General features: G+C 40.0%; 1 protein-coding gene across 14 annotated transcripts in view; it reads right to left on the bottom strand.

The window, feature by feature from the left end:
- Positions 1-27,706, bottom strand: part of DST (dystonin) — a 508,299-nt gene that overhangs the window by 103,132 nt on the left and 377,461 nt on the right. For all 14 annotated transcript variants that reach the window (XM_032647809.1, XM_032647814.1, XM_032647805.1 and 11 more), the window contains 12 exons: positions 26,822-27,370; positions 24,607-24,783; positions 19,691-19,814; positions 13,949-14,157; positions 12,423-12,740; positions 11,461-11,627; positions 9,693-9,849; positions 8,678-8,804; positions 6,142-6,204; positions 5,306-5,547; positions 4,297-4,426; positions 1,177-1,376 (listed from right to left, as the gene is read on the bottom strand). In XM_032647809.1, coding sequence (XP_032503700.1) covers positions 1,177-1,376; positions 4,297-4,426; positions 5,306-5,547; positions 6,142-6,204; positions 8,678-8,804; positions 9,693-9,849; positions 11,461-11,627; positions 12,423-12,740; positions 13,949-14,157; positions 19,691-19,814; positions 24,607-24,783; positions 26,822-27,370 — 2,463 coding nt within the window. The remainder of the gene's footprint in view (positions 1-1,176; positions 1,377-4,296; positions 4,427-5,305; positions 5,548-6,141; positions 6,205-8,677; positions 8,805-9,692; positions 9,850-11,460; positions 11,628-12,422; positions 12,741-13,948; positions 14,158-19,690; positions 19,815-24,606; positions 24,784-26,821; positions 27,371-27,706) is intronic.

Raw genomic sequence — 27,706 nt, 5'->3', positions numbered from 1 at the left:
AAAAGAGAATAAATATTTTTGCTAGTGTGGGGAAAAGGAACAAAAATTCATGTACAAATTTTCATACACAAAGGGAAACACTGCTTTTAGACAAGTTTACATCACACTAACACCAATTTGATTTCTTCCTATTTGCATTTTTCTTTTTACAGGATTTTTTTAAATGCTCTATAGCATTTTACACCAAAGGAAATACACAGTGATAACAGTGTTAGGATATACAAACTCATGGTGTATTGATTTACAAAGGTTCTTTCTAAACATAAGATCGACGTTTACAGTCTTTTTTGTAAAGATTTAGCCAATAAATCATATCGCTCTGAGCGTGCGGGCTCACACTGGCTTTCATTATAAAACGAATGATCCCCAAATGTCCTTCTTTTAGTAGAATATTTTATCTATCTCTGGGAGACTATGGATAATTAATTCTCCTCAAATGTTTCTTTATATCTGTTGTTTCCATCTATTCAGATGAAGAACATACATGCCTAGGACAGCATGTGACTCAACTACCCAGACTGTTGTGTATTTTCAGAGTACGGATCAGCTTCCATGCCCCAAAACCACCACCTGCACAGAAAGAAAGCTCACCGAGACCACAGCGGAGTGCCTGCGATTACGTCTGACTTACAATTTACATATGTTTCTCCCCCTGTGGATTTATCTGCTCATAATTAGATGAGTCTAACTAACCCTGCAGGTTTCAAGGTTCCTCCTCTTCTTCCCTTCTTCTTTCTCTTTTTACTTTGTCTCCCCCACTCAGGGATGTTTTGCATGAGCTTTATAAGTTTCATTATCTACTACCACAATCAAAATGAATAAAACCTCAAAGGAGTCATTTCTAAACAATATACTAGTTTCTCATAAAAATGTTATTACTTATGCAATCATATTAATACTTCAAAGAAAGTCCTCTTTAACAGGGTCTCTACAAACCACAATATGACCGAAACGATCAAGGGACCTGACCATACTCGTGGGCTCGGTGGACCCCTCAGGGATGCTCCAGGGATGCTCCAGAGCTTTGCTTCTCTGGGGGTTTCCCGCCAGCCTCACGACAGTACCTTGTGGGCATCTGACACATTACAAACCCTCCGAGACAGGCAGAGCACATACCATCCAAGGTAATGTATTTCTAATGAAAACATCTGTCTTGTTAAGTCAGGTAGGACTCACCTGCACCTGCTGCCTTTGTGTGTTCAGCATATTTGGGTCAATCGACAAGGGCCCAAGGACACTGACCATCAGTTCTTTTTCCACAAGCCACTGTTTTAACTGAGCCTCCACGGTCTGGAATTGGGTTAGATTATTTGAGGATTCTTCCAGTTTCTGTCGTCTATCAACTGTTAACTGATTGAGCTCTTGCCACTTAGAATCTAGAAGAAAACAAGATAAAGGATGAAACAGATTTTTTTTTTTTTTTTTTTTGCGGTACGCGGGCTTCTCACTCTTGTGGCCTCTCCCGTTGTGGAGCACAGGCTCCGGACGTGCAGGCTCAGCTGCCATGGCTCACGGGCCCAGGTGCTCCGCGGCATGTGGGAACTTCCCGGACCGGGGCACGAACCTGTGTCCCCTGCATCGGCAGGCGGACCCTCAACCACTGCGCCACCAGGGAAGCCCAGATGTTTGTTATACATTTAATACAACTGTATCTATGAAGATTGTAGGACAGGGCTCTCCTTACATAGTCAATTAAAGACTAACCTGTGCGTTAATTGCATTTAACGATACAGATTTTATGGTACCAATGGTTTGTGTCAACTGAAGTGTAAGAAAAATAGATCTGAATCTGATGGAAGATGCTGTAGATTATGGAATATTCCTGAGAACCCTCATTCCTTCTAGAAGTCCTACAGAGTCTGTTTATTCAACTAGAACGGACCCACTAGAACAATGAACATGTATCCTTTTCTTTAATAGCAAACCTTCAACGACCAGAAGGTGGTAAGTGACTCCCAAATGTGTGTATCTACACCCAACCATGCTCTTCTACGCAAATCACACATCAGCAGCCAACTGCTCAGAAGTTACAATAGGAAATCTCACCAACCCCTTAAATTCAATGTTGGAGGAAAAAACTCACGATATTCCTATCAAAATGGGTAGGTTTTTCCGACTTTTAGACTTCTTTTGAAGGTTATTCTCATGCATGTCATGAAATGCCATAATTCAGGATGTTCTTTCATGACTCTCCTATATCCTCAATCACGAACCCTTAAACCCAGTCCTTCCATTCCCAATACCCAACTCCACATTGGTCCTCACCATCTTTTGCCAAGACCAGTACTTCTCAAGCTGGAGCTGCATCAGAGACCCCTAGAGGGTCTGGTCACACAGGTGCTGGGCCCACCCCCGGAGGGACTGATCAGCAGGTCTGAAGTGATGTCTGAATGTGCATTTCTAACACGTCCCCAGGGGATGCTCTGCTCTTGCTGCCAGGAGCACCCTTTCCAGAACTGCACACCTAGACCAAGAGCCTTCTAACCAGCTTACCTGCGATTCGTGATCCTCAGCTGCAATGAATTTGGTTCTAAAATAATTTCCCTTAAATGTCACTGGATATGTCACTTCTGGGCTCAAACCCCTCAATAATTTACTCGTCACCAACTAGATGGCAAAATCTGATGACCTCTGCTTGACCTCCAGGGTCTCCCACAAAAGGGCCCTCGTGTGCTCATCTGAGAAGGTCTGTCCTCCGAGAGGAAGCCCTCATCTGCCCGCTGATCACACGTCCTCATCGCAACAGATTGGGCGCACAAGGACCCCACAGCTCACATGCTCCATCCCTCCCCCTCTGTCCCTGCCCCATCCCGCTTTCACGATCCCACTGGGTCTCACCCTCTGCTAGGATGCCCTGCCTGCTCCCCCAGCCCTGAGGATGGCATGCTCCTTGAAGCCCAGAATTACAGACCATCTCTCAACACATGAGTCACTCAACACTGATGGTGTGAAGAGCTGATCTGACAGATTTTTTTCACCTAGTGTAATGCACTGAAGAGCTGCTTTTCATAGAGCCCAGCCCCTGAAACGTTTACCTAAACAACGTCACACTATACGGCATGTTCTAGTCAATCACAATCTGATAATGAGATAATGCAACTCAACCCATAAATGGAGAAGGAGAAATATCAAAATCTTATCAGGAAGCTTTTCTGAAATATGCATTCCTCGCTCCCTCCGCTATTCTAAGATGTCTAGAAAATATTCCTTCAAGTAATTCTGATATTCTGACAGCCACTGAATTAGGGCCCAATTAATTATAATGCAACAGAAGTCTCTACTGTTGGATTAAATACACCTTTCAACATTAAGATCTCTTAGGATGACTCTTTTTCTTTTACTGGAGTATAGTTGATTTACAATGTTGTGTCAGTTTCAGGTATACAGCAAAGTGAAGCAGTTATATGTATAAGGATGACTCTTATTAAACTAAAACGTACTTAGAAACTTCTAAATTTATCACAGCATATCTGACTCTAAAGGAAGGACAAGATTTAGCTAAATATAATGGAACAATTCAAAGTAAAATGATTCTTGTGATAGTCATAGTTAAACATACTTAGTATGTGCCCGATACTGTTTGTCTGAGCTGCACACACATTAACTCACTGAATTCTCCAAATACTATGAAGTAGGGAAAATGAGTGTCACTGTCTTACACTCACTCCCATACCATTACAATAAGGAAAAGGGGTGATAAGATAACAGGGCTTGTGAAGGCAATTCTGCATCTCCGAGGGACAGTTTCTATAGGGACAGGATGGAGATGGGAGGAGGACTCTGGGTAAAGAGCAAACCCCCAGACTCCTGTGGGGAGCAGCCTTCTCAGGCTGGTTGGGAAAGGGACCAGCAGCATGAAACAGGGGCTGGTGGGGTCCCATCAGGAACTCCATGGTGGAGAAAGGCACCCAGCTTTTCCAGACAAACAAACAAAAAGGACTCTCCACACTAAAATATAACAAATCATAAAAAATTAGAAGCACCCAAAACCTAGTAAAAAATAAACCATAATGAAAACATGTGACTCAATACACAGCATTCTATTAACTGGTATCTACCTTCTTCAAAAACATAAATTTCGTTACTGTGTTTAGTGAGAAAAACACAAGATATGCCAAGGCCTAGCACCATGTAATATGAAATGACACTTTAGAATATGCAAAGATCGATTCTGAAACATGAAAGCAAATCCCAAAGTCAGTGAGATTGCTGGATAGATGTTTTCTGATAGAGATTATGATTTTTAAAAAATGACTGTGCTTCTGTTCACGGCCTCTGGTGTAAGTGGTAACATACCTATTTCCGTCAACATCTGCTTCCACTTGGGGGCCTCCGGAGTGTCTGGGTTCTCCTCCAGCAGCTCCGTCAGCTTGTCTTTCAACTCCTGCACTTTGTTTACATTTTGCTTCAGTTCTGCCTCAAATGACTAACAAGGAAATAAAAAAAGTAACTTCATTAAAGTATGTCAACATCAAAAGACAAAAACACAATTTCAATAGAGCACTTTTTTCTCCAACATGACCAAAAGAGGGGAAACAATCCACTGTTAAAGGCTGAAGTGAGTGAGGACCGGATTCAGCAGTGAATTATATTTTCTTTTCCTCTTCATAACTATTCCTCAACTAGCTGATAACAGAATCCCAAGGAGGAATGCTAGAGCTACAGAGATAATGACCCTCATCCCATCACCTAGAAAGAATTTCAAGGTATTCTCAAATCCCTTTGGAAAAAAAGGAAAATGACATCAGTATGACTGTAATTAATCAGAAAATCAGTCTTGATAAAAGCTGCAAGATTTGAGACTACTAGCAAATAAGCACTTTTCTGGACAACACGTTACAGAGTTCAAAGATAAGTTAGTCATCTGGAGACATTTTTGCCAGCATTGCCAAAGTGCAAAACCGTTTTCCCAACCCTGACAGTTGTAGCAAGAAATACCGTGTATTAAACAAAGGGAAAGCATGAGCTCCCCTATTTTATACTGGACAGAACAGATTCCTAATACACTTAGCCCTTAAATACATCTTTTCCAATAAGTACTGGTTAAAATCCAAGACTTAAACTAATTTGAAGGTGGCAAAGTTGCTTGCACCCAACAGCTCACTCATCTTTATAACATCTGCGTGTAAAAATAAGTGACTATTAGCATCAATCTCTACAAAAAGTCATGTTCAACAAAGCTGGCGAACTATGTGTTGAAGGTTATAGAGCCAGAAACCAGAACGGGGCTCCTGACCCCCAGGGCTCAGTTCTGAGTGCTAATCTGTTCTCTCACATCTTCGGTAAATGGACCCACAGAAGATACCTTGTTCTGTTCAACTTGACTCTTCACAGCCTCAGTGTCCGTAGGTGTAGGTGCCTGATGCCATTTTGTGGCAGTGTTGTTCATTGTCTGTAACCACTGCATCATGGCACTTGATTCTTCCTGAGCCTTTTGCAATCTGGAGAGTTTGGTACTCAGTTCGGCTATTTTGTCTTTAAGTAAGAGGCCAAGATCTTCATAGCCATGGCTTATGTCAGTCATATCCTTTTTAATGGACGCTAATCCTAAACGTAAGAAGAAAAATTATATTGACACATTTTCAGGGTGTTTAGAGCTCTAGAAATAAAAATTTGTTTCACGTGCTATTTCCTTCTATTTTGTCAATATTAAGTCTACTATGATAAAGTCATAGAGTTTTTAGAACTAAAATGTTACATCATCTTACAATGCTACTTAATGACAAATACTTTAGGTACACTGCATAATACAAGTGAAATGAGATAGATATTTTAAATGGAATAAAAACCCCAAATCATGAAATGATGCTTATTAATTCCTCAGGCATCAAATTAAAAAAAAATAGCTCAAATAATGTTATCCCAAGTGAGAAAATATCTCAAATTAACCCGAAAGAAGGAAACATAAACCAAATGCCAAGCTGAATTACTGGATTTCATTAAGTTCAGATGAACAAAATTGCATGGAATGTTATATAAACATGTTATTTATGGAGAACATGACTATACTCATACCATTTTAATTCAAGTTTGAAATTTCGATATAACTACTTTTCATCCCTAAAAAGATTTTCTCTCTCTCTCAAAAAAAAACACCATACCAAGTAATTTAATCAATAAGCACTTAAAGTCACCATTTACCTTTATTTGCCAAAATATCCTGAGTATCTATGGCTGTTCCTTCACCATTTAATATTACTCCACCTGCAAAAATATTAAAACTGAAGTCATCATAGATTTCTATTGTATTTTATATATATTAATAGTAGGTGGCATTAAAGCAAACGCCATAAACACTAATTCTTTTAAAATGTTATTACTATTTGAAAATGTAAAATAATGATTCAATTTCAAAATCAAATGAAGGTCTGAAAGATCAAGCTATATCCTCTCTTTTGCATAAAATTTATTTTTAAAGTCATAACATGATCAACTTAAACAGTAGAGTTTCAGTAACTTTATATTATATACATTAATCATTAACTATTAATTTATAAGAAAATTTGGGGATAAGGTTGCTTTAAAGCTGAAGTTATTTTAGTGATACAGTCCCTGAAGCACAGAAACTGGTCAATATGTGTGTTGCTTGAAGCATAAATGCCTGACAGACAAAAGAATGTCTGTCTCAAGTTAAGAAACTGAGAATTGTCTGCTGTAGTTACAGTGTTTTCATGGGTTTAATGGAGGCGGAATAAGGTAAAAAGACATGAAAGAAAAGTTAAAAGTAAAGTAAAAGAAACCATTACTGTATCAATATAGAGGAAGGAGGTACAGTGGCTGGGGAACTTGGGCCCTGGCATATGTCTCACCTGAACTTAAACCCCAGCGCCACTAATGACTCCCTGTGAGGCTGCACACGTGAATCCATCCCACCAAACTGCTGGGGAGAATAACAAGTATCTCGCGAGACCACTGTGGGCATTAAAGACAGTTACCCTACTGCCTAGCAAATAGGAACCACTTGGTGAGCCGTAGTAATTATTTCTCTTTAATTCCATAAACACCTAGCACCGGTTCCTTTTTCATAACCAGAATATTAAAAAATCAATTAGACCTTCTCATGTTAGTATGCCTTGGCTCTCTATCCAAAACACAAAAACATTTCCCTAAACTAACCACACACGAACAAGCCTAAACAAAAACATTTAAATATCTGAATCTTAAAGTTTTGTCCCTTAAAAAAAAAAAAAAAATCACACACACCGTGGCATTTCAGATGGAAGTGAAAATACCCTTTAGATACTTGAGATTAATTCCTACCATGCTTGGGAGGTGTCAAGAGTAGGAAAAAAATACTTTTTACTTATTACTAATATAGAATGGGCATGAAGAACTAATGTAAAACACCACAGAATTCCCTACCTTTAAAAAAAACAAAAAACATTGACATTTCAGGAAATCTGATTAGGAGAGAAAGGAGAGATCATCACACACTATACTATGAGGATTGCCTGAAATGGGATTAAAAGAGCAGAATAAACGGTGGGTGGAGATAGGCCCAGCTCAACATCAGCCTCACAATGGGAACAGCTGGGAGCTGAGCAGGGCAGATAAACCACAGAGGATCGTCAGAAACCCTCAGAATAAAAATATGAGATCTGCCTTTGGTCTACTCTTGGATTATTTAAAACCTGATAGTGACAACAAATATAAATATGTTTTAAACTTAAAACTCTACCCACAACTTAATTTTAGAACCATTACTTATACATGACTCTCCCCTTCTGTTGAGAAGCCTAGTAAGATTGTGATTCAGACATGCTGGCTAACACAGTATAGAACTGTTTTCTTTGGGAATAGTGTAAGGAATAATGCAGATGGGAAGAAATTAAGAGAGGTCCACTCAACAGAAAAGAACCTGTTTTCTTTCCTTACTTCCTTCTTTCCCAGGAGACCAGACTCATTTCTTTATCAAAGATTTCAGGGGCTTCCCTGGTGGCGCAGTGGTTGAGAATCTGCCTGCTAATGCAGGGGACACGGATTCGAGCCCTGGTCTGGGAGGATCCCACATGCCGCGGAGCAACTAGGCCTGTGAGCCACAACTACTGAGCCTGCGCGTCTGGAGCCTGTGCTCCACAAAAAGAGAGGCCGCGATAGTGAGAGGCCTGCGCACCGCGATGAAGAGTGGCCCCCGCTTGCCACAACTAGAGAAAGCCCTCGCACAGAAATGAAGACCCAACACAACAAAAACAAATTAATTAATTAATAAACTCCTACCCCTAACATCTTCTTTAAAAAAAAAAAAGAGTGAAGGGCGTAGCCATGTACATTGCCGTTGATCATTTGACTTGAACAAGTTTAAAAAAAAAAAAAAGATTTCAGATAGAATTTCTACATCCCCATCAATCAGGTAAAAACAAACTGGAATCTGATCTTTCCCCTTCCCCAATATAATGTTCCTTATTCTTACAGATGAATTTGGTTACATTTTAAATTGTAGTATTTAATAAGATGAAACCTAAGAGATCTGAAATTTGACCAGAACAGACACTTTTCCGTGGCAGCGTTTAGGTTGTTTAGAGATACCATCTTTCTTGTCACCTTCCCTTCGTGTTTCTGAGGTTATTTTATGCATTAATTTTTAAAAATAACATACACAAATAAAATCAACATGGGTGGACCCAATTCACTGGTAAAACCCAATGGGTTTTACCACAAATGTAAATAAAGCACTTACCTGACTTAACTGCTGCTATGGCCTTTGCAGGGGTCATCACAGCACTTATTAGGTTACATAGTGAGATCCCACTGTTGTTGACTTTCTGAATCTCTGGTGTTTTTAAGCTCCACCTTTCTTGTAATTTCTGGAGATACAAAAACACATTATTTTTCAGTCTTTGTAATCTTTTCCAAGTTATACATTATAATTCAATGTCTTAAATATATCTTAAAACAGTGATGATTGTGGGTTCTGACTTATGGGATGGAAGAAAAGGACAGCATCTCTATTTGTTCCAATGGTCCAAGTGACTGTTAACTCTGTTATTAGTGAGGAGTGGGGTGGGGTCCATCCTGAATTCTGCTCCCAGCCACAGTGGAAGCCAGGCTAGTCCCAGCTGCCCCGGGTTCCAAAGTAACTGTCAACTGTAAGTCTGCAAAACTGTACTAGGTAACAGCCAAGTTACAAAAAAAAAAAGGCAGTAGAAACAATTTTAAAAAATGGAAATTCAGAATTCCATTTAATAGTGAATTTTAATCATCAAAACTTCAATGAATTTTAAAGGACACACAACTCCACAAATTTGCAGTGGAAAACTTGCCATAACTGGTCATAAGTTTTATGACTGAGTCAGATGACAAGACTCACACACTAGAGATTCAAATAACTTCCATCTTCAAATACTGGTTAGAGTGATATATCCAAACTAGAGCAAAATGCTGAGTTGAAGAGAAGGATCTTTTACTAACATTATGAAAAATGGTATAAAAAATAAACTAAGTAGAGATGTGGTGGGGAAAGAAACTCGGACCAGTCAGCAACTCACAAATACATCTCTTTAAAAAAGCAAATTAACTGAAAGTCTGTGTCCTTCTTCAAAAGGATCAGTTAAACCCGTCATGATTTCCAAATATCACCAAAATACACTGTACATACAGGAGGCTCTAACTTATGTGCTATTAGATAAAAGGAAACCTCTCATTCCTAACACAAGCAAATGAGAAATTCTTATCAGACATGGACAGTGATTCACCTTAGTTTCTTCCAAAGATTTCCCTAAATCCTCTGCACCAGAAGAAGGCTGCACAATGGGAACTCTTTCTGTGGTTTCTTTTATCCACGACTTTAATGATTTAACCAGAACTTGAAAGGCATCCATCTGTTCTTGACAAGAAGATACAGCTTCTTTTCTAGATCACAAACATCATTGACAAATTTAAGCCACAAAGGGAGATACTCCAAAGGACTAATTACTAAAAAGTAAATTATTATGCCCATTTCAAGCTTAACATTAAGAAAAAATCTTCCCCTAGGCACACTCCAATCCTCAGATACAGGAGGAAAGGTTTCATAGGTGGCAAGTGAAATCAGCTAAATTACTCCTTGTCTATTTCCTCAGTAAAGTCTGTAGATCAAGATAGGAACAGTTAAGATATTTGTAACCCATGTGTAACGGCATTCTATAATGCTACGTACACTCTAAAGCCATATAAACAGCTTTAACATGATTTAGAGCCAGTGAGCTTCTATCTGTCCGCTTTATATGGTGCTAAACACCAGCAGGCTGAGAACCACAGGGGAACCGCAAGTCACTAACATGAGGGAAACACAGCGCCACCTAGTGTCACTACAGTCACTTTAGTGGATGGGTAAACTGGGTCTTTACAGAGAGGACAGGTTTGAGTTTCCAAAAACGAGGTGAGACCTAGTGATGCAGAACTTAATGTGCACCTCCCCCATGGATACTCTGAAAGCTCCACAGTGAACTATACGGATCTCTCTGTACAGTCTCTGTACACTACACAGAGGGAGGGCACACGCCTGGCACAGGTACAGCTATGAGGACAGTTAGATTTGGTAACTGGATACCATGTAGATGGCACGTGCACGTGTGCAGGTGTGTGGATTATTAGCAGAGAGTACATGGTTGGTAAACTAATCACCGATGACCACATGGTTTTATAATTGGACCCATCTAACAGAAGAAACAACCTAGAGTTTACCCAAAGAAACCAAGAGTATTTCTTCTGCGCCATGTGAATTAAATAGGATGGAAATGATAGCTCTGTGAGTAGTCCAGACAGCACTCAAAAGTTTTAGGTAGACAATTCCAAAGAAATGACGAAGAAGAGCTGAAAGAGAAATGACTACTTTCTATCTTTTGGGTGGCTTCTGTATGAACTTTGGCAAAACCAGATGTATATTCTCAACTAGCATGAGATCAGAAATATAAAACTCAATCAGAAGGCTCACACCCCTGTACAGCTTTTTACCTTAATTTAGGTTCATTCTCTTGTTTCTTACCTTGTTTGTTCGTGGAATCATGTCTGATCTACAACTCTTCAAAAAGGAAACTATTTTACAAAAAAAAAAGCGCCATCCAGAACTATGCTGGAATGATGCATCGTTTCTGAACGGAGCCCAGAAAGCAATGAACCATGGGCTATCTTTCAAGGTTATTTCTGCCTTTGCAAATAAAAATGTAATAGCCAAAGCCTTCAGACTACAGTGAGTTTAGACTACTTTCAGTAAAACACTGCCACCACCATTTTCCTTACACAGTGCTTTCTATAAATACTTTCATGTAAGAAGTAGTGAATTTCCCTCCTAAATACTTTAACAAAAACTATACTTAGTTTTAACAGCAAAAAACTTATCAATATTAAAGTACTTATAAAGTAACCCTAAGCTTATTCTCAAGTTTCCAAAAACTGTTTCAGGTAGCTACATAACTAAATAAAAATCATGCATTCCAATTAGTATCAAGTAGAATAAAATCCAATTTCTTAAGTGGTGCTTACTTTTCTTTGACAGTATCCTCCATTTCCTTGAATTTCTTTGACAAATTATTTGTTTTTTCAAAAACCAGAGCTTTATCCCCTGGCAAGCCATGGCTGGAGATCTCCTTCAAGAGATTCTGCAAAACTTCGAGATCTTTCCTGCGTTCTAGCAGTTCAGAAGTTGATTCCTACAAAGCATTTAGATATTCCATCAATATAAGATGTTGCTACGAACATAAAGAACAGACTGGTGGTTGCCAAGGGGGACGGGCTTGGGGGAGGGATGGAGGGAGAGGCTGGGGTTAGCAGATGTAAGCTTTTTATATATGGAATGGATACACAACAAGGTCCTATTGTATAGCACAGAGAAATATATTCAATAGCCTATGAAAAAACATAATGGAAAAGAATATTTAAAAAAGAATGTATATATATATATGTGTGTGTGTGTGTGTGTGTGTAACTGAGTCACTTTGCTGGACAGCAGTAATTAACACAACACTGTAAATCAACTATACTTCAATACAAAAATTTAAAAAAATATAAGGTGCTGCTAGATCTTCAAAGGGCATCCCATCAAGATTTAAGTATGGGACCAGAACGGCTCCACTCAGAATTTCACAGAATGATCCTGCCTATGGTCTAAGCATAAACAAACATGCAGGCAGGCTGTTTGAAAGAGAACAGTTTAATTTAATTTAAATATGCACTCTTTACATTCTGCCTCTGTGGGCTCTGAAATAAGATATGTGTATCACCTATGATATACAGAAAATGAGAGATGGTGCTCACTTCTGATTAATGACCAAAGGCTTCAAGGAGAAGATGAGCTTTGAAGTTTTTAAAGGAGGAAAGCATAGATCTAACCAATCCATCAGCAATTAAAATGATGCTTGTTAATCATAACTCTGCCAATAAATGTATGTGCTTGTCTTAGCTGTTGATATCTTTGATCAGCCTTGTGAATTCCATGGGAAACATACCTGCATAAACTGAGACAACTCAGTAACATCCTTCTCAGGCACGTCTGCCTCAGTAAGAGCCCGGGTTTTGGTTTCTAAGAATGTCTGGAGTTTTTCTGAGAGGTTCTCAAACAGCTCCACTTTGGTTTTGAGTTCCTCCATTTGGGCAAGTTTTTCTTTGTGTTTGCGACTTGCTTCTGAAAAGCGAAGGGCTAAGTCCTTCATCCTGGCCTGCAGCGAGGATGCGGTGGACGGGTCTGTGGTCTCTGTGAACCTCTTCACTTTCTCATTCATGGCATTTATGCTGCTCTGCCGCCCTGCAATGTCCTGGTCCAACAACTGAAATGAACCAAATACCACACACGTAACATAATATTTACAAATAACGTCAGACTTGTAAAAATTACTATTCAGAACAAGTTTGAGCCACCTGTGACTAAGGAAGCTAATGGGAGTGACAGACAAGCTGATTGGTCCCTGGAGGAATCCCATCCCCAGTCCCCGCAAGGAGACTGGAGAACAGCTGGCTGGCTGCCCTGGCGAGGCAGGAGATAGCCGCCACTCAGCAACCCCGGGATCTCCTGCAGCCCAGGGATTATCCACGGTCCTGATTTTTCAAAGGCTAGACAACAACAAGACTGATCTGATTAACCTCCTGGGCAGCTGGCTGAAGCCGTGAGGAACAAACAGGACCCGGTGTGCGGGGATGCCCTGTACCATGAGTGATGTTCATGAAAAGTACACAGAGGGAAGTCCCTCTCTGCTCCACAGAAAATCGCTTCGCACACTTGTCTCTATGCAAGCGCTACTTTCCACGTTTTTATATTCAGGAGACATCTCTTTACGCCTTAAATTTCTCTTAAATCTACCCATCCTTGGAGCTTACTATATTTTTTTCAATATATTACAATTTTTTAATTGAGATATAATTGACATACGTATAACTATCTGTTATAATAATGTTATAACACTATATTAGTTTCAGGTGTACAACATAATGATTCGATAATTGTAAATATTGCCAAATGATCCCCACAGTAAGTCTAGGTAACCTCCATCACCACACACAGTTACAATTTTTTTCCTTGTGATGAAAACTTTTAAGCTCTACTCTCTTAGTAACGTTCATACAATTATTTTAAATTTATCCAAATTTCCAGTGCTGTTTTAGCAAGAGAACCCAATAGTATATACAGTTCAAGTTCCTGGGAAGAATAAGTCTGTGTTTTTTCTTAAAGAGAATTATACGGTTCTGGTCCCTGCCATCTAAAATGATCTTTATAACCCACGATTCATATGCTGAGGAAGATACACAGATAAAAGAGCAAATAATGTTACACTAACAAGAACATTCAAGTTCTTCATATATAGGTTTATGTCTACACATGGAAAAGCCCAGGATATATGAATTTTAGGGATGAATATGTGTAGTGAAAATCAGTGAAAGGCTTTGATATGGGCAGAGCATGAAAACATCCACACTTTTTGAATAACCTGAGATGCTGGGTTTATTTTCATCTAAAAGTGGTTTGTTGGAAGTCACTTACGATGTTTTTACTGATGACGTCCTGCAGAGCGGCGGAGTTCAAGGGCACAGGGCGCTGCTCTTCCAGCGAGCGCTCCACACCCGCCATCCAGTCCAGCATCTCATCCAGGCCGTCCTGCACACTCAGAGAGCGGGTCAGGGTTATCTGCAGCTTCTCGTTTCGTTCACTGACAGACTTGGACAGGTCATCATATCTCCCGACAATGTCACCTAGTCCAAAAGGATCGGGAAACTTTAACCACTAAGTTCTCTTTGCGCCGTTCCTTTGCAAAACACACTAAGGAGAGTCACAAAAATTACTACACTAGAATTGGAAGAGGAAAAAAGGTTGAAATGATAAATTCATAATGCATCATCAGAGCACCACCAAAACCTGAAAAAAGAAAGAAAAGATCCTAGTGGAAAATAAAAAGCTAAAAATTTTTACATAGTATATATGTGTAAATATAATTGTGTGTGTGTGTGTATAATCTTCATTTGAAAAAAAGATTTTTGGATGCATAAACATTTGAATTGTCCAGAGAAATGAATGTGATCCAAACAGCCAATCTTTGGAATAAATATTGGTTCTCAACCTGACTTTTCAAATTAGCTACACTTGATAACTACATGGAAAAAAAAAAAAAGGTGACAGTCTTACAGAGCTAATCTCAAGAAACAATATACTCTTATAAAGATTTATTAAGAATTAACCTTTATGCAAAAAAATTATTTCATCTTTCTTGCTCACGCATGCTCTCTCCGTCACGTACACACACACACACACACACAACACACACACACAAAGATTTAAGTTTTTCTCATCCTTCACAGCCTAAGTAAAGTACTCAAACGCACAGAAGTTAGCAGATGCAAATGTACTGAGAAAACAGACAACACACAATGAAAATTCACATAAAATACAGAAGGTTGAGATGATGCTTCTAAGATAACACAGATAGAATGTATTTGATAAGTTTAATAGCAGGCAAAGGGAAAAACAAACAGTGTTAGGAGGCTGACCTGTCTCAGATAAGATTAACTTTACTTTCAATTCTAAAGACTTAAGATGCTTTTAAAAAAAAACCTTTCTGGCTAGTTTTCATTCATATATAAAGCTCTATATTTTAACAACCTACATTCTATGCTGCAAGACCAATGATAAGTTCAAAGAACAGTAGTTTTTAATGTATTCACCTCTCCCTCCGCCGACTCCACCTCTCTGGAAAACAATGTTTTTAATCATCAATTTATCACTTACTGTCCAAGAATCTGAAAAGAACTTTAATTATTTCTGATACACTGTAAAATGTTTCAATGGAAGAAAACATTGACATCTCTATAAAAATGAAATCTCTTACATGCTTATGTTTGGCTCATGGTACATAATCCATATAAACAAACAATATTTCTTTTTGCTTGTTCTAATATTATATCATGAGAAAACAGTTTGATAAGTTTTCACTGAATTGAGAGGTTAAGCTTGGATGACTGAAAGAGACAATCACGCTCCTTTCACGAAAACACAATGAAGCCCATGAGAAGGGTAACAGGGAGGGGACAGAATTTAATATGCACCAAGGTGCTGAGGGCAGACAAGCAGCGGGTTCAAGTACAGCCCTGATTTGAAAGTCACAGAGCAGATCATTTGAACTGCAGGCTGTGATTGGCAGGTGAGCTGTTTCTCAAATGGGTGGCTCTGTGCTTCAACAGGGCACCATCATATCTGTTTAGCTATGGTAAGTGATTTCCCAAGCAAAGTCAGCTATTTTAATAAAATGAACACACACAACATTGTAAATCAACTGTACTTCAATAAAAAAAATTTTTTTTAATTAACACATTGTATTAGTTTATTTTTGGACTCCTTAGTAATAAAATACTGTCACTGAAGTAAATTCTTGACTTTAGTAATTAAAAAATATTTTAGAAAAAGGTACAAACAAAATTTACTTTAAGAATGTTACTTTTTTTGGCTTTTTTTGTTTTTTTGCGGTACGCGGGCCTCTCACTGTTGTGGCCTCTCCCGTTGCGGAGCACAGGCTCTGGACGCGCAGGCCCAGCGGCCATGGCTCACGGGCCCAGTCGCTCCGCGGCATGTGGGATCTTCCCGGACCGGGGCATGAACCCGTGTCCCCTGCATCGGCAGGCGGACTCTCAACCACTGCGCCACCAGGGAAGCCCAAGAATGTTACTTTTTTAAGTGGTTGGTTTTCTTAGAAGTCAAATAGATCTTAGAGAAACTCCTCTATATCTTAAATATCTTTCACATATTCCTAAAAAACTATGCCAGAGAGAAGCTGTAGTCTTAAAATAACGTAACGTGGATTTTAAACAAATGAAAGTGAAATTGTGTACAGTTAACAATGGGAAGGTGTCAAAATGCCTCTTCAAATACCAGAATTACATATAAAATCGTCTTTTCTCCCCCAAGCCCCTGTCCCAAGAGCAGCGGTTGCCAAGGTGGGAGGTGAAGACAGTGCTCTGGGACACAGGATTCGCGGTTTTATCGTCTACTTTAACATTTTATATTTTGGGGTCTTATAATGTACATAATATGCTAAGATAGCAATAGGTGTATGTAATTAATAAATACATGTGCATCTCTGAGCATCTATATACACATGCTGAAAATTACGTGACAAAGTGCACGATCGAAAGATTCTGAATGTCTCTAGAGAATAGACTGGAGGTTGCCAAGGCGGAGGGGGCTAGGGGAGGGATGCAGTGGGAAGTTGGGGTTAGCAGATGTAAACTCTTATATATAGAATGGATAAACAACAAGGTCGTACTGTATAGCACAGGGCGCTATATTCAATAACCTGTGATAAACCATAATGGAAAAGAATATTAAAAAAAGAATGTATATATATATATATATATGTACAACTGAATCACTTTGCTGTACAGCAGTAATTAACACAACACTGTAAATCAACTATACTTTAATTAAAAAATATTGATATGGACTTCCCTGGTGGCTCAGGGGTTAAGAATCCGCCTGCCAATGCAAGGGACATGGGTTCGAGCCCTGGTCCGGGAAGATCCCACATGCTGCAGAGCAACTAAGCCCATGCGCCACAACTACTGAGCCTGTGCTCCAGAGCCCACAAGACACAACTACTGAAGCCCGTTGCCACAACTTCTGAAGCCCACGTGCCTAGAGCCAGTGCTCCTCAACAAGAGAAGCCATCGCAATGAGAAGTTTGCGCACCGCAACGAAGAGTAGCCCCTGCTCGCCACAACTAGAGAAAGCCCATAAGCAGCAACAAAGACACAATGCAGCCAAAAATAAATAAAAATAAATTTATTTTAAAAAATATTGATAAAAAATTGCACTATATCAGTGTTTAAATCCATGATGAAATACTGTAATAGAAAATGTATAAATTTTTTTGGTTGTTTTTTACATTTTCTTGAAACAGTGCAGGACTTTATGTCATATTACTGATATTTCGCCTCGAGGGTTTTTGCCTCTTTGAATACGAAATCCCGTTGGGCAAAATAAGATGAAATATTTTTCCTGTAGGTTAGAAGGAGCACTGCTGGAAACAAATCATCTGAAAATAATTTTTAAAAAAAAGATTCTGAATGTAAGAAAGAAAAAGGTTTGACTTCTACAGAGTGGTTTTAGAAGAGCAAAGCTTCATCCTTCTCTTTACCTACAATTTCAACTCAGATTTTAATGCCAGCTCTCTTGGGGTGAAAGGTATGTTAATCATTTGCTATGTTAAAGTTTTTATTTCACACTGATAAATATTTAATAACCTGAAACCACACATTAAACATAGGAAAAGTAGCAAAGTCCAAACAAAAAATATAATAAGACAATAAACAATGTTAATTGATAATCCACTGTGCGTTTAGTTTAAACTAAATACTGTGAGTCGATACAAAGGTAATATACAATAGCTCTTTCCTCAAGAAAGGCACCACCTAACATGAGAGGATGCAAAAGCACTGCTGTAACTCGACAGGGTTTCTAGGATCACGGAAGAACCCTGTGAGGCCACTCAAAGACCCCACGAAAAGGAGAAGCAGGAACATCTCAACCTCCTAACCCCTTGCTCCTGCTTTTGACAAGAAGATCCCTCCAACAGTCTGTTGAGTCTGTTCTGGCCTTAGGTTGAGAGTCTAGCTCGGCCGAATCCCATCAACCAACAGAATCTTGTTAGGTTCTACTTTCTGTGACTGCTGCATACATAAAGAGTTTTTTGTAAGTCAACTATACTCTAATATAAAATAAAAAATTTAAAAAAACCCTAAATGTAAGGCTGGGTATTATAAAACACTTAGAAGAAAACATAGTCTTCTGAATGTCTGCAAGAATGAACGATTTATGTCTTTGACATAAATAGTAGCAATATCTTTTTGGATCCATCTCCTAGAGTAATAAAAATAAAAACAAAAATAAATAAATGGGACCTAATTAAACTTAAAAGGTTTTGCACAGCAAAGGAAACCATAAACAAAATGAAAAGACAACCCACAGAATGGGAGAAAATATTTGCAAATGAAGCAACCAACAAGGGATTAATCTCCAAAATATACAAACAGCACATGCAGCTCAGTATCAAAAAAACAAACAACCCAATCAAAAATTGGCCAGAAGATCTAAATAGACATTTCTCCAAAGAAGACATTAACCAAAAGCACATGAAAACATGCTCAACATCACTAACTGTTATGAGAAATGGACATCAAAACTACAACGAGGTATTCACCACACACCGCTCAGAATGGCCATCATCAAAAAGTCCACAAACAATAAATGCTGGAGAGGGTGTGGAGAACAGGGAACCCTTCTACACTGCTGGTGGGAATGTAAATTGGTACAACCACTATGGAAAACAGTATGGAGGTTCCTCAAAAAACTAAAAATAAAACTATCATATGATCCAGCAATCCCACCCCTGGGCATATATCCAGAGAAAACCATAATTCAAAAAGATACATGCAGCACTGTTTACAACAGCCAAGACATGGAAGCAACCTAAATGTCCATGAATGGATAAAGAAGATATGGTACATATATATATATATATATACAATGCAATAATACTCAGCCATAAAAAAGAATGAACTAATGCCATCTGCAGCAACATGGATGGACCTAGAGGTTATCATACTGAGTTTAGTAAGTCAGGCAGAGAAAGACAAATGTCATGTGATATCACTTATATGTAGAATCTAAAAGAAAAATGATACAAATGAACTTATTTACAAAATAGAAACAGACTCACAGACTTCGAAAACAAACTTATGGTTACCAAAGGAGAAACGTAGCAGGGAGGGATAAGTTAGGAGTTTGGGATTAACAAATTACACACTACTATATAAAAAATAGATAAAATCAACAAGAACCTGCTGTACAGCACAGGGAACTCTACTCAATATTCTGTAATAATCTATATAGGAAAAGAATCTGAAAAAGAACGGATATATGTATATGTGTAACTCACTTTGCTGTACACGTGAAACTAAACACAACACTGTAAATCAGCTATACTCTAATATTAAATTTAAAATTTTTAAAAAGAGTTTTTGCTACATTTTCTAAATAAAAAATTAAAATTTAGGTATGCAAACCACACAGCCCAGTCCCCACTCCCAAGATCCTAATACACCTGCCAAGGAGGGCGTGCCTCTGCCCTGACCAAGAAGGGCCACTTCACAGTGAAAGGACAGTGCCGCAGAATATGCTAGCGAGCGACATCTATTTAGAACGGACATGTAAGACCAGACATGAGGAAATGCCACTCACCCAGTGTTTTCTGGATGTTGTTCTTGGCAGGAAGTAAAGATCCCCTGGCGTCTAACAACACTTCAGCGGTTTTTTTCAGTTTCTCTACAGCCACCTGCTGACTTGATATCTGTCCCTGTAGAGCCTGGAGGATTGAATGCCTCAATTATATTCAGTAGGACTAAATAACAGATTTCCAATACGAAAAAAAGATTCACAGTAAGATAAACTGGACAGAGCAGACTTGTCATCAGTAGAAGCTTACCCCAGAATTCTTAGAATAAGGCCAGTTATAAAGTGACATTAGCAAAACCATCAGCCAGTCGGGAACATTCAAGTTCAGTCCTGGAATAAACCCTTAGCATATGCTCATGATAACCGGCCTGATTCCTGATCCTGAAACCCTCCACCCTCAGCCTGAGTTCCCCTCAATCCCACTCCCAGACTCTATACAATACCCCCACAACCACCAGAAAACAAAGACAAGTAAAAAACACACAAGCAGCAGAACCCCTTTGAGACCACTTCTGACTCCAGGGAAGGAGATAATTAAGGACTTACACATCCGGACCCAATGCTGAGTCATATTTATTTCTGTTAATGCAACAAAAGTTACTTAACATCTAACAAATTCCAAAAAAGTTTGCTACGTTTTGTGAAAATACAAAAATCAAACGGACACAAAGCTTACCCATGGGGATCTTCTAGTCTAAGGCAGAAAGTGGTAAGTGCCAAAGATGAATAAGAAAAAGGTTGAGGGGGGAGGACCTGGGAAGGGAGGAGGGGCCTCCTCCATGGGGTGGCCCTGGGGCAGGTCCTGGGGAAGGTGTGGATTTGGGCATCCTCCTGGGGCTGCATCATCACCCAGGTGGTACCTGAGCCTCTTCCTTCCTTCCCACCTGCAAACCAACCAGCAAGCTCTGACAAATTTCACCTGCTTAATATTTTTTTCAAATATGGCTCTGGTTCTGTATTTCTGAATCACTACAGGACAATCAACACTGAACTGGAAAAAGCCTCCTAACTGTGCCCCTGCCTCCAGTCTCTCCCCTCATACAGCCCCTGATATGTATTATGGAAGACACATACCTGACTGCACCACTCCCCTCTTAAAATCGTTCATAGCTTCCTCTTGCTTCAGAATAAAGGGGATACTGGCGCCTGCCATCAATTGTCCAAGGGAATCTATTTCTTAATTCTATCTTCAATCTCATCTTTCTCCCCCTCCTGTTCCAGAAGCATCCCACGACACAGCTATTCCTCAGCGATTTGCTCTTGCTGGACCCAAGCCCCTAGCATCTCTACACACAGACCTTGGGAGGCGACCCTGAGCTTGGCTCTTACCTGTAACATTCAGCTGGGAGGCCTTCTTCCCTGTCTCTCCTCACCCCAAGTTGGAGCACTGCCCCCAGAAGTTCCCACACATGCCCTGTGAATAACACTGCACTGATTTGTCTCTTCTATCAAACTGGAACCTCCTTGAGAACTAGAAATTGATAGCATTCAGCTTTCTATTATCACTGCCTAGCCCAGTGCTGGGCACACGGCATTAACAAAAGTTTCTGGAATAAACAACTGAATGAATAAGTAAATAAATGAAGATATCAAGTGTAAGGTTTTAAAAGATCCCCCTCCATTTCAGCCTTCAACAACAACAAAAAAAAAAGCAAATGTCTAAAGCCAATGGCAAAATTTTCCTCAATTAATTCTCATATCCAAGAAACTGTGATAATATACAGGCAGTTGTGCATATGTCCAAAGGCCCAACAATCTATGACCAGCATGGGATCTGTGATCTGAATACCAGATCCTACAATTGTTCTAAGAGGCCAAAGAATCTGCATCAGAGTGATCAGTTTGGGAAATTCTCCCCACAAGTTTAGTTGCAGTTAAGTGTAAGAAATTCCTCAAAATAGGAACTTTACCTATAAACGGACTGAAGTCTAAGCCACACGTACAGCTTATTTGCATCACACAGTTATACAGGAAATGAAATAAATTTAAAGGCACCTCCAAAAATTATTTTTTAGAATGTGGGTTCCCCAAGGACAGAGATAGGTTTTTTGAAGACACAAAGGGGTTAAAACCCTAACAGTGGGCCTAGAACATAAATGTCTTTGAATGAATAAATTTATTTAAAAGTGATCAGGGTTTTACAAAACATCCAGTACCAAAGATGGCCCTACCTACCATCCTAAAACTTAGAAATGGATTACAAGAAAAGCATCTCTTCTTCACCTCTTCTCTTCAAAACATCCTATGCCCTTTCTCTTCATAATTATGTTCAAGAGAGTCAGTAGTTTTTAGTTCCTAATGTTATCAGGTTTTAATTTAGCTGTGGTAGTGGTTTATAACACTACTTTGGGACAAAACTGCAAATTAAAGTATTCAAATGGGTGCCATATATTGTTTTTAATGGATTTCGATGAAATCAAAACATGAAAGAAGCATCTGTGACAGGGAACACCGCAAGATGATGACCTTGGTCTCCAGCCTGGACCAGAAAAGGGTGAAGTTTACAAAGCCGTGGGCACTCGTCCAGCTCATAAAAGTTTCCCGACATTCATCACCCTCCCAGAGATCAGAGCAAGCCTGGAAGGTTGATGTTGTCAATGTTACTTGGCCCCATGCCTGGCTCCAAACCCAGACCTCTAGAAGGGTCCCAGGATCCTGCCTTTCTGTGCTTTGTATGAAGCTAAAATCTAGTTTTGTCCACTGATTGTGAAGAGCATCATTCTAGCCCAGGGGTATCAGACTGCTGACAACACAGCCAACAGCCACTTTAAAAATCATGCTAGTAGCAATGTGTTACTGGCCAAAAATATTTCAAATGTACCCACTGGGTGTCCCAAATTACATTTATCATACAACAGAATATAAGTAGAAGTGAGTATTGTAAATGTAGAAAAGACTGATTGTTTGGTAGTAGTCTTATGTGTTTGTATTACTGTTAAAAGAAAAATGATTGTAAGATGTTGGTAATAAAATGAAAGAGATGGAGACTCCTTAATCCTCATAAAAATGTATCCTCTCTACCTGCTGAGATCATCTTTGAGGAAAACACATCCATATGCCAGGAACAACTTTAATCACGCATTTAATTCTAAAATTATGCTGCGGCTTAATTGGAATTAATTCTCCTTTGAGACGTTGCACTCTTTTTCTATTTCTTTGGCTGCCTGAGGACTAGAGGAGTCTTTTTCCTCAGCACATACCAAGGTAGTATTCCAGTTCTAGAATTAATCCATGTTTCCATTTCATTAAAAAGCCATAGCATTCATTTCATTTCTGTTTGTTTTTTTTTTGCCTTAGTTACATTAAAACTACTTTTACACAGGATGTAAATCAGTTTGTTAATACAGACCTAACTTAAAATGTGCTATGTCTATTTCACAGTTTCCGATGCTAAAAATACCTAACTTCCTAATTAAATGTAATACAAGCAATCTTAATAATTATGCCGCTCCCGGCATTTCCTATTAAAATAATGGCCTTTACTGCCCTTGGACCCGTCATCCCGTGCGGACCAAAAGCTTCATTAAGACAGATCTGTTCTTGGGCTTGTCGGAAAGAGAGAGAAAAAACCAAACCAAAAAAAACCAAAAAAACAAAAAAGCCTCCAGACTGAAAATGCACCCCTGCAGTGCAGAAGCTGCATCAACGTCAGGGCTGACCTGGCCCAGGACATGGCCCTGGTGCCTGTGTAGCGCTGGGTAAACTCCAGCCCAGGAAAACACAGAGTTCTCCATCCTTTCGGCCCCAGCCCCTCCTTCCTCCTTTCACCCCACGCTTCCTCCCACTTCTCTCTGCTTGGCCTTAACCTGCCACAGTTCACCCCAGGGTAAGACAGCTTTCTTCCAGCCAGAAGACACTGGTCTCAGGCAGTACCTAACATTAAGCTAAGTCAGTAGGGTATCTGTTTCCCTTGTTAACGCACAATAATGATTTCTGACTCTGTAGCTAACAGATGCAACCAAATTCTGAAAGGCAGTAGTTTCACTGGCATTACAGTGTTTGCTTTCTATCTAGGCGGAAATGAGCTATTGCTACCCACCTGCTAAAAGGAAGTACAGAAAAGATTTAAGACATGAAACTTTCAAACTCAAAATTATTGGTCACATGGAAGAAGAATAAAAATTTTCAAAACTTCTCTCCCCTCACATGAGGATTTTAAAATATGCTTGGAATGTAAGAAATGGCTAGACTCTCTCTGCCACTGTGGGTGGGGCTGAGATATTTACACAATTCCCCCATCAAGTCTGAATGTTCAAAAGGGCAGGTGGCCTCTCTGAGAAGTGGGCAAGGTGATAACTGAAGTGTGTACTTCTGTGAATCGGGGGTAACCCAACAGGAACCCACACGGAGTGTGACAGTGACACCCTCTCTGTCCCCCGGTCCATTCATGAACAAATGTTCATCAAGGACCTACGAGGGCCCAGGAATACAGCAGTGAACAAAACAGACCAAGCATCTGCCCTGTGGAGCTTGGTGGTAATGCAGGAGAAGACAATGAACAAGGATGGCAAGGGAGTCTGGGGGAGAATGGGTACATGTATATGTATATGTATGGCTGAGTTGCTTTGCTGTGCACCTGAAACTATCACAACATTGTTAATCGGCTAGACTCCAATATAAAATACGAAAAATAATTTCGTATTTGTAAAGATCACCAAGTGGCCCGGGCAGGACTGGTCTCTGTCTGGGGATGAGGAGGATGGGAATACGAACCATGACAGCAATGTCAGACCAGCTAAACCACAGTAGAAGAAAGAGAAACGAACAGACGTCAAGTTGTAACTCCCCCCAGAGGGAGACACACATCTTCCCATCCCTTCCTCCCCTGCCCTTGGGGGAACGATCACAAAAGTGGGGGAGAGCGGAGGGCATTCCACGGGACTACCTTGGGGCTGGATCTGTCTTTTCCCTCTTTTTTTTACCTTCATCTCTTCTAGCTGCCTCTGCAGATTTTTAGGGTCCACGGCAACAGGTTCAGATAAGTGTCTGCTCGCCGTGGCCTCGCAAGCCTGGAGCCCAGAGAGAAGCCCACATGAAGCATCTTCATAGTGTTGGTATTTATCCACCAGATCTTTGAGGTTATTCCCAAGGACATTGCACTGAAAATCGAAAGAGAGAAGGGTGGGGATTAAAATCCACTACTTTTATATATAATCTTCAGGACCTATGGGTTACGCCACCTGTAAAACACCAGATTTCAACCAAAGTGAGCAAAAACTGTAGGGTGAAGATTTTCTCCTTTATAGGAAGACACTTCCTCTAACAAGTCAAAAACTAACCAATTCAAAAACATCTGCATGAGGGCTGGATCTTAATCCAGAATGAAGGGTTTAGGTGTCAATCATCAGAGAGGGCTCGTCTCTACGGAGTTTACACACCACGTGTATAGTATGCATCAGATGGAAAGGTTTTCAAGGTGCTTCATAAATCACTTCTATATGCTGCACAAGACTGATTAACACAAGGAGGGCAAATAATCTAGACCAGAAGGAAGCCAAGGCCAACAGCCAACGATGCTTTTCAAGACATTTGTGCAGCCTGGTCAGCTTATATTCTAAACGGGGACATGTTTTCTCAGTTTTGCTTTTTTTAAAACAAAACCCTCTTACTGGTCCAGGAGAATAATAAAATTGAAACAGTCTGTTAGCTATTAAGTATTAAAATAATACACAGACCAAATATATGTGTAAAACGAATTCCTTGTGAAGGGAATTATCTGAGAGGAGGCTTCAGTTCTCAAGCTTCAGAGGCTGCAAACAGCAAACCACTCTGTTTAGACTCAAAATATACCCGCCACCTGCTGGGCAAAACAGGTATCACAGAGTTTTACAGCTAGGGCTGCCTGGAAATCACTCCAAATGAACTTAAAAAATAACTTTACGTTCCTAATCTTTAAACATATTTTTCAGAAGTAAAGCAGATGAATAAGACTGAGGGAAGCAGGATGAAAATACCTTATTTTCCCTGCTTCAGTTTTCAGATTTCTTGCTTCTAATTCCAAAACTAAAGAGGACAGAACGAAAACTACACGCACAGATTCCTCATGCCTTAAAATGAAACTACCTTATTGCACAGAAAAGGAAACTATAAATAAAATGAAAAGACAACCTACGGAATTTGCAAACGATGCAACCGGCAAGGGCTCAATTTCCAAAATATACAAACAGCTCATACAACTCAACAACAAAAAACCAAACAACCCAATCAAAAAATGGGAAGGAGACATATAGACATTTCTCCAAAGACACACAGATGGCCAAGAGGCACATGAAAAGATGCTCAACATCGCTAATTATCAGAGAAATGCAAATCAAAGCTACAATGAGGTATCACCTCACACCGGTCAGAACGGCCATCATCAAAAAGTCTACAAACAATAAATGCTGGAGAGGGCGTGGAGAAAAGGGAACCCTCCTGCACTGCTGATGGGAATGCAAATTGATACAGCCGCTATGGAGAACATCATGGAGGGTCCTTAAAAAACTAAAAATAGAGCTACCATATGACCCAACAATCCCACTACTGGGCATATACCCTGAGAAAACTATAATTCAAAAAGATACGTGCACCCCTGTGTTCACAGCAGAACTATTTACAACAGCCAAGACTTGGAAGCAAACTAAATGTCCACCGACAGATGAATGGATAAAGAAGATGTGGTACATATATACAATGGAATATTGCTTAGGCATAATAATGAACAAAGTAATATCATTTGCAGCAACATGGATGGACCTAGAGATGATCACAGTAAAGTAAGTCAGAAAGAGAAAGACAAATACCATATGATATCACTTATATATGGAATCTAAAATATGACACGAATGAAGTTATCTAGGAAATAGAAACAGACTCACAGACATAGAGAACAGACCTGTGGTTGCCAAGGTGGAGTGGGGTGGGGAGAGAAGGATTCAGAGTCTGGGATGAGCAGATGCAAACTATTATATAAGGATGGATAAACAACAAGGTCCTACTGTATAGCACAGGGAACTTTGGTCAATATCCTGAGATAAACCATAATAAAAAGAATATGAAAAAGAATATATATGTATAACTGAAACACTCTGCTGTACAGCAGAAATTAACACAACATTGTAAATGGACTGTACTTCAATTTTAAAAAAATGAAATTACCTTCGTGTAGAGGGACCTGAAGCGGTCAGTGGCGCGGTCTAGCCTGCCCTGGACTTCCCTGTGGGTGGCAGAGGTATCCAGGTGGCCCCGCTCAGCCCGGCCGCCTCCCTCTCTCCTGCTGCAAGACTTGGCTGCTTCCAACACTCTGTTCCCAGAGATCGTGATGTACCTCAAGTCTCCTTTGTGCGAAATGACATCTTCCGAGAAGCTCTTCTGCCTCTTCAGTTTGGCCGTCAGACCACCGAGGTCGTCGGCACCTGCTTCCAGGTTCTCCAGCTCTTGTTCTGACTGCTGCAGCCACTGCTCAAACTCGCCGTAGTCGGCGTCGAACTTCTCCAGCTCCTCCTGCAGGGAGTGGGTCAGCCGCATCCTCTTCTCCGATTCGGCCAGCGCGCTTTCATAATGCGCTTTCAGCTCCTTGACGTTCCTCTGCAGCTTCTCCTTTTCTTCCGGGCAGAGGTGGTGGCCCTGCTTCTCCAGCAAGGCCTGGGCCGCCTGGGTGGCCACAAGGACAGCCTGGTGCTGGGCCACGAGCTCCACATGCTGGGCCTGCGGGAGAGCAGATCAAGCATCATGTGGATGCAGGACCCACAGACCCAGGACCCGCAGGCCTGCTTCCCATCAACCTGTCTAGGGTGCCCGCTGTTTCCCTCTTAATGGTGAACTTCCTAAAAGCAAAAGCTGCTTTGGGAGCAGCTCATTTTAAAATCTAATTTTAAAATTTCCAATCTTCTCTGGAAAGTACTGTTTTTGAGAAGGTTGGGAAAAACGGAACAAATTTCTGTTCCAGCCTTAAAACAAGCATCTGCAATCTGCTCTCATTTTACTCATCCCTTCCTTACGAGCCCCCTGAAGGGATTGTCAATGTCTTTACCTAATTATTGA

Source organism: Phocoena sinus, chromosome 11 (assembly GCF_008692025.1).
Source record: "Phocoena sinus isolate mPhoSin1 chromosome 11, mPhoSin1.pri, whole genome shotgun sequence".
Classification (NCBI taxonomy): Eukaryota; Metazoa; Chordata; class Mammalia; order Artiodactyla; family Phocoenidae; genus Phocoena; species Phocoena sinus.
Note: the sequence above shows the minus strand (reverse complement) of the source record. Positions and strands in the feature narration are given on the sequence as shown.